The 12697-nt window shown below is 47.8% G+C and overlaps 1 protein-coding gene across 1 annotated transcript in view; it reads left to right on the top strand.

The window, feature by feature from the left end:
* Nucleotides 1–12697, top strand: part of LOC138473323 (deleted in malignant brain tumors 1 protein-like) — a 911582-nt gene that overhangs the window by 454968 nt on the left and 443917 nt on the right. The window contains exons 33-34 of the mRNA XM_069611989.1: nt 10986–11009; nt 11090–11125. Coding sequence (XP_069468090.1) covers nt 10986–11009; nt 11090–11125 — 60 coding nt within the window. The remainder of the gene's footprint in view (nt 1–10985; nt 11010–11089; nt 11126–12697) is intronic.

Raw genomic sequence — 12697 nt, forward strand, 5'->3', positions numbered from 1 at the left:
TTTGCTGCACCTGCTTTGCCAGCTGTAAAATCACGGTAAAGAGCAGAAAAAAGAGAGAGAGAAAAGGCAGCTTAAAGACAGAAAAACACAGAGGGAGCGCTCGCTACAAGGCACTGAAAAGAAAGGCAGGCCTCGGTTCCTCTTTTTCTGCTCTGTGAGAAAGGTTCTGTGACCACTTTTTGAAGCTTTCTAAACTTTTTCCTCTGTTACTCTTTGTTTTTGTTTTCACTCAACCCCTTTCAGAGGCATGTTGCCTTAGGTAGCATTTCTTACTGTAAAGGTAAGATCTTTTAACTGTTCTTCTGTTTGGTCAGGTTGCCCTCCTGTTTGGCTGGTTTTGTTGGATGGGCCTCCTTTGGGGGAGAGAATGTTGGCGAGGTGCTACTATGCTGTCAGCACTGGCTCTACTCTTCATTCCCACTCCTTTAAGGAGAGTTCTTTCTCTCAGAACGAGACACATTAGGAGACTCTGGGAAAAGAAGGGAAGCCGGCCTAGAATGCCGGGCTCTGAGTCTACGGTAGTCATCCACTCGGAGGTGGCTGTCTTCAGTTAAGGAGCAGGAGTGTACCTTCACTACTATCATGGCACCTTCCGTGACATGCTCTGACACCCCTGACGTCCCTGGAACATTAGTGGCACCTTTTTCTTTCACAATGCCCTCATTCAACATTGAGTGATCTTGCGACCTCCAGATTCCCTCATGTCAAGAGAGCCTTCGACGCCGAGATGTCTCGATGTGGAGCGGCTGTAGAGATTGTTCACCGTCATTTGACTCTGAGAGGATTTTGGTGCTGAGGGGGGCTTGGTGCTGGAGGTGCCTTGACGCTGAGGATGCCTCAAAGCTGAGGTAGTTTAAAGCTTAAAGGGCCGGGACACCGAGAGAAGACTTGATGAAGATAAGACGTTCATGCTAGAGGAAAACTCAGCCCAAGGAGAGTTCTCTTTGCCAATAAAGACTCCAGCAGCGAGACCTCCTTGTCTACTTCAGAGATCTCCCATGACAGTCATTGTTGCTGGTTCTCTCTCTGAGGGATAATATCCTCAGTGATGGAGCTTGAATGAACTGGATCAACAAGTGATCAAGAGAGAATCTAATCTAATGCCAGTTTATACAATTCACCACATGGGCTCATTTATGGAAGCCGGGGAAGGAAATTCATATCCTTCATAAGAAGGGCTTGAATCCATGGAGAGGAAGCCTGAAGTTGAATGCAACTTGGAGAGGGGCCTCTCTTTTGAGTTAATTAATATAATTTATTGATTTTTAACACTTGTGTGAGGCTACAGATGATGCCCCGTTACATGTGCGTCTATCTGCACCCTGCCTGTGGATGAGACCCCCTAAAGGACCAACACGGGCTGGAGTCGGCTGGGCTTTAAGGCTGGCTTTGCTCAGCCGAATGTGTCCCAATTTTGAGGTAGACCCCGCCGCTCATTCTCCTCGCAAAGTAACAAAGTTTCCAACAAGAGATTTTATTCTGAAATAAGGTCTCACTGTGAGAATTTCTATTCAAATGGAAGCTCAGCTGGGAATACTTTCTCTCGAATGAATCAAAATGAAATCCTGCATCATGTTGCATATTTTAAATCTACCCATCGTCCCAGTCAGGCAGAGTCTTAAGGCAGCTCAGACGATGCAATAGACAGTCATTAAGAGAATGGGCCCATTTCTTCTGATACAGAGATACAGCAGTTCCCCTGCAGAGAGTAGAGTTTATTTAAGCAATAGGCCCTGAGCAGGGGGGCATTACCATTTCAGGTAATGCCCCAGGGCCCATAGTTACAGGCCCAAGCGAAGGAGCCTACTGCTATTAGTACACCGGCCTGTAAGACCTGGGTACTAAGAGCATTTATTTTCTGTTCCGAAAAGCTCTGGTGTTTTGGAACAGAAAAAAAACAAAGTTAAATAAATGGACGCTGTGGAAAGGAAAACGAAGTCCGTTTTCCCTTTCCATGGCGGCCATTGAAAATGAATGTAAAAATGAATGTAAAAAAAGTAAACAAACAAAATGGCTGCTATTCAAAAAGTAGGGAAAAAAGCAAACAAATAAAATGGCTGCTATGGAAAGGATAGAAGGGACTACATGTAGTCCCTTCTTCCTTTCCATGACTGCCTGTCACGTATTGGGAGCGGAGGTGCTGGGGACAGAAGTGCTCCCTGAGCGTCCGATCCTGAAATTGACAAAAAAGAAGGTAAGTGGGGTTGGGAGGGCAGGGATGGGATTCTTTGGAATGGGGGGCCAGGGGGAGGGAACAACACTTAACTCGATCTCCAGCGGGGGAAGATGGCAGCCTACAGCCGTGGGGTCGCAGAGCGGGATTACCCAGTTCTGAGCCTCCTCATTGGCTGAGTGGCTGACACTGTCAGTAATGGCACTCTACTAAGAGTAGCACAAGACACCCAGAAAGGGTTTGGGTGGTTGTGCCAAAATAAAGTGGACAGATAAGTGCACACACAGCAGAGAGGAAAGAGAACAAAGAGTAGGCCAGAGTAGCAAGGGAAAAAGGTACAGAATGAATTCCCTCTTGGGGTGTATGCAGATCTAGGAAAAGAGTATTCCACGAACCTTAGGAAATACTCTAGCCGCCTTCTACACAGTTTGCTATAAAAGAGGCCCACGCTGTTTGCTCATGGCTTGGAACAGCAGCTATGGGTGTCTGTAATGTAGAATCGAAACAAGGGAAGGGGCAGAGGTTGACTGATGGGAACCAACAGACAAGCTCTGTACAAAAGGGTCTACAAAAAGTACAAGAGAAGATACTACAGACAAATCCAGGAAAGGAGGTGATAGCAATCAAGCAGAAGGAAATGAAGGGAAAGTCGTGTAGCAGGATAGGATAGCAGAAGACAGTAAGGAACAAGGTTGAGAGCTCAGAGGAGCAGGAAAGCAATGAGCAAGCCCACACGAGCAGGGCTGTAAGTTAGAGAGCCCAGATGAAAAGGGCTTAGGGCAGCAGAGTAAAGCAGGCTGCACGGCAAGGAACCCAGAAGGGCCGGGCAGCAAGGAGTGGGCCCTGAGGGGCAGGGCCGCTGACCGTAGAAGGTAGCAGAGGACTGTAGCGGGCTGCTAGGTCGAGAACCCAGCGGAAAAAGGTAGTAGGCAGCGGAGCGTGATAAGCTGCAAAGTAGGAAGGCCAGAGGACAAGGGCTGTAGGCAGCCGGAGTGAGGTAGGCTGCAGAGCAGGGAGCCCAGAGGACAAAGGCTGAAGGCAGCCGGAGTGAGGCAGGCTGCAGAGCAGGGAGCCCAGAGGACAAGGGCTGAAGGCAGCCGGAGTGAGGCAGGCTGCAGAGCAGGGAGCCCAGAGGACAAGGGCTGAGGCTGGAAAGCAGCAGAGCGTGATCAGCTGAAATGTAGAGAGCCCGCAGGGCAAGGGCGGAGGCTGGAAGGCAGCAGAGCGTGATCAGCTGCAATGTGGAGAGCCCAGAGGAGAAGGGCTGTGAGGCAGGGAGCCTGGAAGGCAATGGCAGGAGGCAGCGAAGTGTAACAGGCTGCAAGGCAGGAAGCCCAGAGGAGCTGGACTGAGGTAGGGAGCCCAGAAGGCTAGGGCTGTAGGCAGCAGGGTGTAGCAAGCTGCAAGGCAGGAAGCCCAGAGGAGCTGGACTGAGGCAGGGAGCCCAGAAGGCTAGGGCTGTATGCAGCAGGGTGTAGCAAGCTGCAAGGCAGGATCCAAGCAGGAGAGATGGTAAACAGCATACAAAGATCCGTAGAAAACCGCGAAAGGTGGAGGAAGGACTCTCAATGCAAGAGGCTGAGCCACTGCAGGCAGCAGCCTTTATACTGCCTAGCCCAGCACAGAGGCAGGCTAATTGGTTGCACCTGGCTAAGCACACCTGCAGGCAATCGACCACCTCCCTTTCTGTTCCTGGGCTGGTGGAAGCAGGGCAAGTCCCTAGGGCTTCTGGGGGGTGTAGTTCCTTTGATGACCAATAGGAAAAGCCAGGAATCGATGCTTGTAGCCAGGTGCATTGTGGTATACGTAGTTTGTTGGAAAAAATAATAAAGCACCAAAGTCTCGCAAATGTGAAAATAAGTCCCCAAAGTAAATATAGATTGATCTAAGAGTCTGTTGTAAATAAATGATAACCAAATAGTCCATATTGAGCGCAAATGGATGCGCCCATGGCGCAGGCATGACAGTATGCCCCTCTCCAGGCCCCTCTCCAGGCTCCCTGAAGACCGACCTACAGGAAGAATGTCTGTCACACCGTACAAGAGTCTTAATCCAAAAAGGCACATCATGAGGCACCAGAAACGGGTTGCAAGGTGAGAGTCTTGAATGACAGAGACAGTACCAATGTTCTGAACTTTTGATGTAGAAATCAGAAAAGATGAAGTCCTTGGAACACAGACCCCAACTGTGTGTGCATGAAGAGAGGAACTGCGAAAAACTGCTGCAGGCTCCATGATAGATTTTGCTTTGACGGGCAACAGTATGATGCTGGAAAGTGGAGCCATAGGTACAGCAGAGTTGGTAGCTTTAGGAAGTTTTTCCAAGACATCCGGAGTAGCAATGACAACGTTAGGGTTAGCCGTAGAGAGTTCAGAGGTTACAGCAGCGGTGAGATCTTGAATGGCTGTAGAGAGTACCGATGCTGTAGCAACTGGGTGTGAGGGTGCCATGAGAGTGCCAGCGGGCCGGAACGCACCTGAGACTGGTAGAGTAGAGTCTGGCAGTCTTAGTGCTATAGATATACCAGCAGGAACAACTGGAGCAGTAGTTTTAACAGGGAAACCCTTCGCTGACTTAGCAACAGTTAACATGGCGGATGTAGGATCAAGAAGTGAAGGTGCTGCCGGATCAGGTTGTGTAGCAGAGGATTCTGCTACAGCGAGCACAGCTGCGAAGGAAGTAGAAACCTGGGCATCGGGAGCATCAGAATTAGCAGTAGCTTCAGGAATCACAATAGCTATAGCAACCTCAAGATCTGTAGCAGGGACTTCAGGAGTCTCAAATGTGGCAGGGAGTTTAGGAACCACAGCAGCAGGAAGATCCTGAATTGCAGTTGGAAGTTCGAGTGCTATAGCAGCTACAGACAGATCAGGTGTTGCAACTACTGGTAGATCGGGTACCACAACCACTGGCGATTCAGGGGGTTTCGAAGAAACTGAAGATGTTGATTGCTCAAGAGTGTTGTCTGATAGCACAGCCACACTTTGGCAAGCCCCGCTTGCTAACTCAGCATGCTCGGTGTGAATTGCGCCAGTCTCTTCAGCTGCCGTTGTCATTTCAGAAGAGGTTGTAAGTGTGGGTACTGGACAATAGGCAAGGGTGAGTGCGGAACCTTCCTTTGACTCAGCGGGATTTCCAATCAGAAGAACACCCTTGTTTTGTGGTGTTATGGCTGTGTGAGTGATTTTGCCCACCGGAGGAGTTAATTCTTTTCTGTCAGTACAACAACCTGAGTTACTGTGGCTGGAAGGTGAAAGAGCTGTGTCAGTCTTTAGAAGGGATACATATGCTGCATTTAGGTCTTCCATCTGCTTGTTATAAGTCTGTATCCTTCTCTGCGTGGCAATTCCAGGCCTTATCATGTCGATCTCTAAAGATAAGAGGTCAGGTGTTGAACATAGTGTCAGATGGTCTGGTAACTTGTGTCCCTTCATAAGTTTCTGATAATGCAAATAAACAAAGTCATCATAGAGGTCTTCGGTCTTTCTTTTAAGGCGTAGGAGTTGTTCTTGTAGCAGGTAAGTATCATTTGTTTGATCTAAAGCTTCAGAAGCTGGTGTGGTAGAAAATTTGGTTGCAGCAATGGGAAGACTGACCTTAGGGTTATTGTGGTTAGTAGATACTGTGGAAGCATTTAGACAACCGATGGTTAGTATAGGTCTTTTGTACCCAGGACCAGATGCACAAACCTCAGGATAATGACTGCCTTGTCCTGTCAAATAAGGTTTTCCAGCATTCTCGGGGGCTTGCCAAGCTGATCTTGCGCATATCACTCTGGCAACAGCGTATTCTGGTTTAGAGTCTCCCACAATGAGTGATATACCCTTAGCTGTTGCGGTGTTAGAAGGCTTGTCAGAAGACGCAGGAGAGTTTTTCACTGTTTGGTCTAACAAGATCTGTAAGAATTCATTATCTTGCTGTAGCTCTGCAACAGATAAGGACTGCGGATCATAGTCGCAAATGTCATAATAATTGTACATGGAAGAAGGGTCAGCTAGCCAGTGAGTATAGTACCGTGCTTGTAAATCTTTGTTTAATAAGGCGAGACTGTCCTTTAGACTAAGGTTCTTGTTTGCTGTCTTTAGGGAAACCATAGGTTTATGCAAAGGTTTCTTAACTCGAAAGGAAAGCATCTTTGGTCTGTGTGTGCCTTTCCGGCCTGTGGAACAAGAATTTTTTGGCTCTTGCATTCTGTCAGGGATGGGACTCTATTAAGAGTAGCACAAGACACCCAGAAAGGGTTTGGGTGGTTGTGCCAAAATAAAGTGGACAGATAAGTGCACACACAGCAGAGAGGAAAGAGAACAAAGAGTAGGCCAGAGTAGCAAGGGAAAAAGGTACAGAATGAATTCCCTCTTGGGGTGTATGCAGATCTAGGAAAAGAGTATTCCACGAACCTTAGGAAATACTCTAGCCTTCTACACAGTTTGCTATAAAAGAGGCCCACGCTGTTTGCTCATGACTTGGAACAGCAGCTATGGGTGTCTGTAATGTAGAATCGAAACAAGGGAAGGGGCAGAGGTTGACTGCTGGGAACCAACAGACAAGCTCTGTACAAAAGGGTCTACAAACAGTACAAGAGAAGATACTACAGACAAATCCAGGAAAGGAGGTGATAGCAAACAAGCAGAAGGAAATGAAGGGAAAGTCGTGTAGCAGGTTAGGATAGCAGAAGACAGTAAGGAACAAGGTTGAGAGCTCAGAGGAGCAGGAAAGCAATGAGCAAGCCCACACGAGCAGGGCTGTAAATTAGAGAGCCCAGATGAAAAGGGCTTAGGGCAGCAGAGTAAAGCAGGCTGCACGGCACGGGACCCAGAAGGGCCGGGCAGCAAGGAGTGGGCCCTGAGGGGCAGGGCCGCTGACCGTAGAAGGTAGCAGAGGACTGTAGCGGGTTGCTAGGTCGAGAACCCAGCGGAAAAAGGTAGTAGGCAGCGGAGCGTGATAAGCTGCAAAGTAGGAAGGCCAGAGGACAAGGGCTGTAGGCAGCCGGAGTGAGGTAGGCTGCAGAGCAGGGAGCCCAGAGGACAAAGGCTGAAGGCAGCCGGAGTGAGGCAGGCTGCAGAGCAGGGAGCCCAGAGGACAAGGGCTGAAGGCAGCCTGAGTGAGGCAGGCTGCAGAGCAGGGAGCCCAGAGGACAAGGGCTGAGGCTGGAAAGCAGCAGAGCGTGATCAGCTGAAATGTAGAGAGCCCGCAGGGCAAGGGCGGAGGCTGGAAGGCAGCAGAGCGTGATCGGCTGCAATGTGGAGAGCCTGGCAGGGCAAGTGCGGAAGCTGGAAGGCAGCAGAGCGTGATCAGCTGCAATGTGGAGAGCCCAGAGGAGCAGGGCTGTGAGGCAGGGAGCCTGGAAGGCAATGGCAGGAGGCAGCGAAGTGTAACAGGCTGCAAGTCAGGAAGCCCAGAGGAGCTGGACTGAGGTAGGGAGCCCAGAAGGCTAGGGCTGTAGGCAGCAGGGTGTAGCAAGCTGCAAGGCAGGAAGCCCAGAGGAGCTGGACTGAGGCAGGGAGCCCAGAAGGCTAGGGCTGTAGGCAGCAGGGTGTAGCAAGCTGCAAGGCAGGATCCAAGCAGGAGAGATGGTAAACAGCACAAGGACTCTCAATGCAAGAGGCTGAGCCACTGCAGGCAGCAGCCTTTATACTGCCTAGCCCAGCACAGAGGCAGGCTAATTGGTTGCACCTGGCTAAGCACACCTGCAGGCAATCAACCACCTCCCTTTCTGTTCCTGGGCTGGTGGAAGCAGGGCAAGTCCCTAGGGCTTCTGGGGGGTGTAGTTCCTTTGATGACCAATAGGAAAAGCCAGGAATCGATGCTTGTAGCCAGGTGCATTGTGGTATACGTAGTTTGTTGGAAAAAATAATAAAGCACCAAAGTCTCGCAAATGTGAAAATAAGTCCCCAAAGTAAATATAGATTGATCTAAGAGTCTGTTGTAAATAAATGATAACCAAATAGTCCATATTGAGCGCAAATGGATGCGCCCATGGCGCAGGCATGACAGACACCCCCACCCCTCCACCGAGGACAGAAATGAAGGAACGTTGTGGGGGAGAGGGATTTCCAGTCGGGTAATGCCACGGCATGGGCAAAAGATTGCATGTTACAATCTCCACGTGGAGTACTAATCCTTTATAGACTCTCCCCTGCCAAGAGTAAAGTTCATTCTGGTACAGAGTCTCCCTTGCAAAGAGAGAGTTTATTCTGATACAGTCTCCCCTGCAAAGAGAGAGTTTTTTTTATGATATCTCCCCCGCAAACATTAGAGTTTATTCTTGTATAGAATCTCCCCTGCAAAGAGTAGAGGAAATTCTGATAAAGTTTCACCTGCAAAAAGAGAGTTTATTCTTTTATAGCATCTCCCCTGCAAAGAGTAGAGTTTATTGTTTTATAGAATCTCCCCTGCAAAGAGTAGAGTTCATTCTTTATAGAAGCTCCCATACAAAGAGTAGAGTTCATTCTGATACAGATTCCCCTGCAAAGAGACAGTTCATTCTTTTATAAAATCTCCCCTGCAAAGAGTAAAGTTTATTATTTTATGAAATCTCCCCTGCGAAGAGTATATTGCATTCTAATACTGTCTCCCCGGCAGGGAGTTTATTCTTTTATAGACTCTCCCCTGCAAAACGAAGATATCATTCAGATACAAAATCTCCACTGCAAAGAGAGAGTTTATTATTTAATAACAGTTCCTGTACAAAGAGTAGAGTTTATTATTTCATGGAATCTCCCCTGCAAAGAGTAGAGTTAATTCAGATACAGAGTCTCCCCTTGCAAAGAGTAGAGTTCATGTAGATACAGTCTCCACTGCAAAGAGAGAGTTTATTATTTTCTAACGTCTCCCCTGCAAAGAGTAGAGTTTATTAGTTTATTAAACATCCCCTGCAAAGAGTAGAGTTCATTTAGATCCAGAGTCTCCACTGCAAAGAGAGAGTTTATTATTTTGTAACTTCGTCCCTGCAAAGAGTAGAGTTTATTATTTTATGAAATCTCCCTTGCAAAGAGTAGAGTTCATTCAGATACAGATTCTCCACTACAAAGAGAGTTTATTATTTTATAGACTCTCTGTTGCAAAGAGTGGAGTACATTCTGATGCTGAGTCTCCCCCTGCAAAGAGTGGAGTTCATTCAGATACAGAGTCTTCACTGCAAAGAGAGTTTATTATTTTATAGAATTTCCCTTGCAAAGAGTAGAGTTCATTCTGATGCTGAGTCTTCCCCTGCAAAGAGTGGCGTTCATTCAGATACAGATTCTCCACTGCAAAGAGAGTTTATTATTTTATAGACTCTCTGTTCCAAAGAGTAGAGTACATTCTGATACTGAGTACCCCCTGCAAAGAGAGTGTATTCTTTTATTGCATCTCCTCTCCGAAGAGTAGAGTGTATCCAGATACAGAGTCTCCACTGCAAAGAGAGTTTATTATTGTATAACATCTCCCCTGCAAAGAGTAGGGTTTATTTTATGAAATCTCCCCTGCAAAGAGTAGAGTTTATTCAGATACAGAGTCTCCACTGCAAAGAGAGAGTTTCTTATTTTACAGACTCTCCCTTGCAAAGAGTAGAGTTTATTCTTATACAAAGTTTCCCCATTATAGTGGGGGCTTGTTGGCTTGTTCTTGTTCAGTGCCGTTTCTGATACAGAGTGTCCTTGTCAATGGAGAGGGTCTATACTTTTTTTCAAAGCAATGTATTTGATTTTCATGAGAATGTACACCTGCTGACTGGGTTTCCACATTCCATCAACAGTCGAAAAGAGCAAGACAAAACACCCTAAAATCTCTGTGAGGGAAATGCAACTAGTAGGCAAGTGGTGGGGGGCGAGGGCTGGGCGAGTGCTAGAGCATCACTCATGGACCCCTCTCGGTGGTTAATGTTCGACTCGGCCTGACCAACTGCAAAGCATTCCTGGGAACTCCCTGATCTGCATCCTTGAGAGCAACCCCTCTACCGCACTGAGTGACCGCATTCCCTCCTACATGGCGCTTGCTTGCTGTTTGGGCCCACACAATCCTCGGTGCTCAAACTGAGCTTGATCAGCTCACATCTACGCTCAACACCGGGACTGCCTATGTCAGCCTAACAAGAACTGAATCCTGGTACTTTTGATTCTGAACTGCCCCCTCAGTCCACTTGGACCCTAGAGGTTGGTTAGGTCACGATCGCTCCTGTTTTCATCCAAGATATCCTTTTTGTGGCTAGTAATTTATCCAACACCCCTGGTACTACACTCAGTGTGACTTCCCTCAGTCTGTTATAACTTCTCTGTTCTTCCTTTGGGATGGGTTTTTGTACAGTATTTCTGTTTGTTCTGTTGCAGATGGTGTGTTTGATTAAAGTATACATATATTTATAGTACCTTGATTGGACATTTGCTTTATTTTGGACTGCAATACTTTGTTGTTTGGTTCACTACTGGGTCACCTTCGCACCCCTCTTATATAGCCTTCCCTCGGCCCTTGTTACCACAAAAGCTCAAGGAGGTGTATATCTTTACGGTCCCTATGTGAGGTCTCAGTGTGTCATTTTACCCCTACTCATCCTTGTACTCCTGTGAGGCAGAATCCAATTTGTCACAGGCTCTGATAGTGGGGGCTGTTGGCATGGAGCTGTCCTGCTACTTGAGTTCCTACTGCTCAGCGCAGTTCAAGGGTTGATTTTGCTTGTGTTGGTTCAGGTGTTCCTTTAGGTTCAAAGATCATAGAAATTCAGTCTTTCTGGGGTATTTGTTGTAACCACCAGGATACTTGAAACTTGCTGAATGTTGAAACGTCCCCCATCCTGCACCCCTTCTGTGTTAATTGTTATTTTTCCCTCTTCTTGCAGCTGCAAGACCACCATCAACTCCAGGTAATTCTCAGGTCATTTACTCCTGGGTCGGCCACCAAGTCATTTCTGGGGACTGACAGTGTGTCCTCTTTCTTTTCCAGCTCAGACTCGCATCCCTACGAACACATCTGCTGAAGGTAGGACCTTTTTCCATTGAAGTCAGTGGGCCGCATTCTAAGTGTGCCGGTCGGCTCACCGGCACCCTTATTTCCGGACCGGCAAACTAAAGTGTCTGCCAGCAGTGGCCACTGTGCCGACAGGTCAGACCCTGCCAGGCGCTGGGGCCACGGTAGGCAGACTGTTCACGGAAGCGCCGGCACCGTTAACCATTCTGCCGGTGCTTCATAGTCCCCACTCCCATAGAGTCCTAAGGGACTTACATTTTACCGGTGCCTGACTTTCGGGCCACCGGACTTGTAATAGCCTGGTGGCACCAGGAAGTCAGGCGCCAGAAAAATATTACGTGTCTGGCGGCAATGCTCCTGTAGCAGCGGCAGGGTTACCGCCGGACTCGTAATGAAGACCAGTGTTTATTTTATGTAACCGCTACTGTCCAATGATCCATTGCGACACCCAGCAAGCATTCTGGATGTGGCTTATTTATCATTTTGGCCATCAGTAGCCTCCTGTGAAACTGAACATAATGATAATATTGTCAATCAAGTAAGTAGAATCCCTAATATGGAAAACTATATTTGGCAAAATCTGGCAGAATATTTTTACATGGAAAGTAACAGGGAACCCTTTGTTTGACCCCCTGAATAGAGGAGCTGTGTTTATGTGTCTGCATAGTGTAGAGTCATGTCAAAGCTACTTATAAGAGAGCATTAAAGATACTGTATTCATCCTGATCCCCGTTCCTCACCAAATCCATCCACACCCAGAACAGCCAAAATCTTTCATGATCTTAGTGTTTGCAAAATGTTGTCACCCACCGAGGAATTGCCTCCTATGTCTATCCTTGCCACACCGCCCCGGATCACGCTTCATCTTCTGTGTGGTGCATACTCGCCGCGGGGTCATCCAACACCCTCTTTTTATCCCTGGGATATGCTATGTTGACTTATACCGTTCACCGCTACCACCCAGGGGCAGTCTCCAGGTGCTCACGTGGCTCTGCAAGAAAGAGGACGAGGTTGGTTAGTGGGGATAGACGGATAGGATTGCCCCAGAATCAGGAGAAACTGTCTGGATAGTCACCCAAGACAAGTGTTAATTTCCCATCAGCCCTGCATGTTCTCCAGCTTTTCACGGATTCAGCATGTAGCCTCACTGTGGTGAGATACCAGCGGAGAATGAGCTTGAATTAAAGCTTTTTGTAGTGTACACAAAGAGAGGGACTTGATGCCCTGGCCTACATTGCCACCCAATCATTGCTGGTCAGCTGATTACCTAAGCCCCCAGGCCATTTCTCCTGACAAGGAGGTCCTGTATGTGGTCCTGAGTCCAGAGACACAACCATATAAAGATCTGAGATTAAGCTGCTTCTTGAAAATATAACCTTGAAAAGATTTCTGAAGTTCAATAAGCTGTCTGGTTGTGTCCCGCCATCGAACCTCAGGTTGGGGAACCCCTTGTCTTGTCTGGAGACATTCCACTCTGGCAGTGGGCCCGTAGGAGTGGAAGCACATCAATTGTGATCAAATTGATCCCCATGAAACTAGAAAAGGGCAAGCTTCTGCCCTTTGAACATGTTGCCCTTTATGAAA

This window comes from Ambystoma mexicanum, chromosome 8 (assembly GCF_040938575.1).
Source record: "Ambystoma mexicanum isolate Mex_15411 chromosome 8, UKY_AmexF1_1, whole genome shotgun sequence".
Lineage (NCBI taxonomy): Eukaryota > Metazoa > Chordata > Amphibia > Caudata > Ambystomatidae > Ambystoma > Ambystoma mexicanum.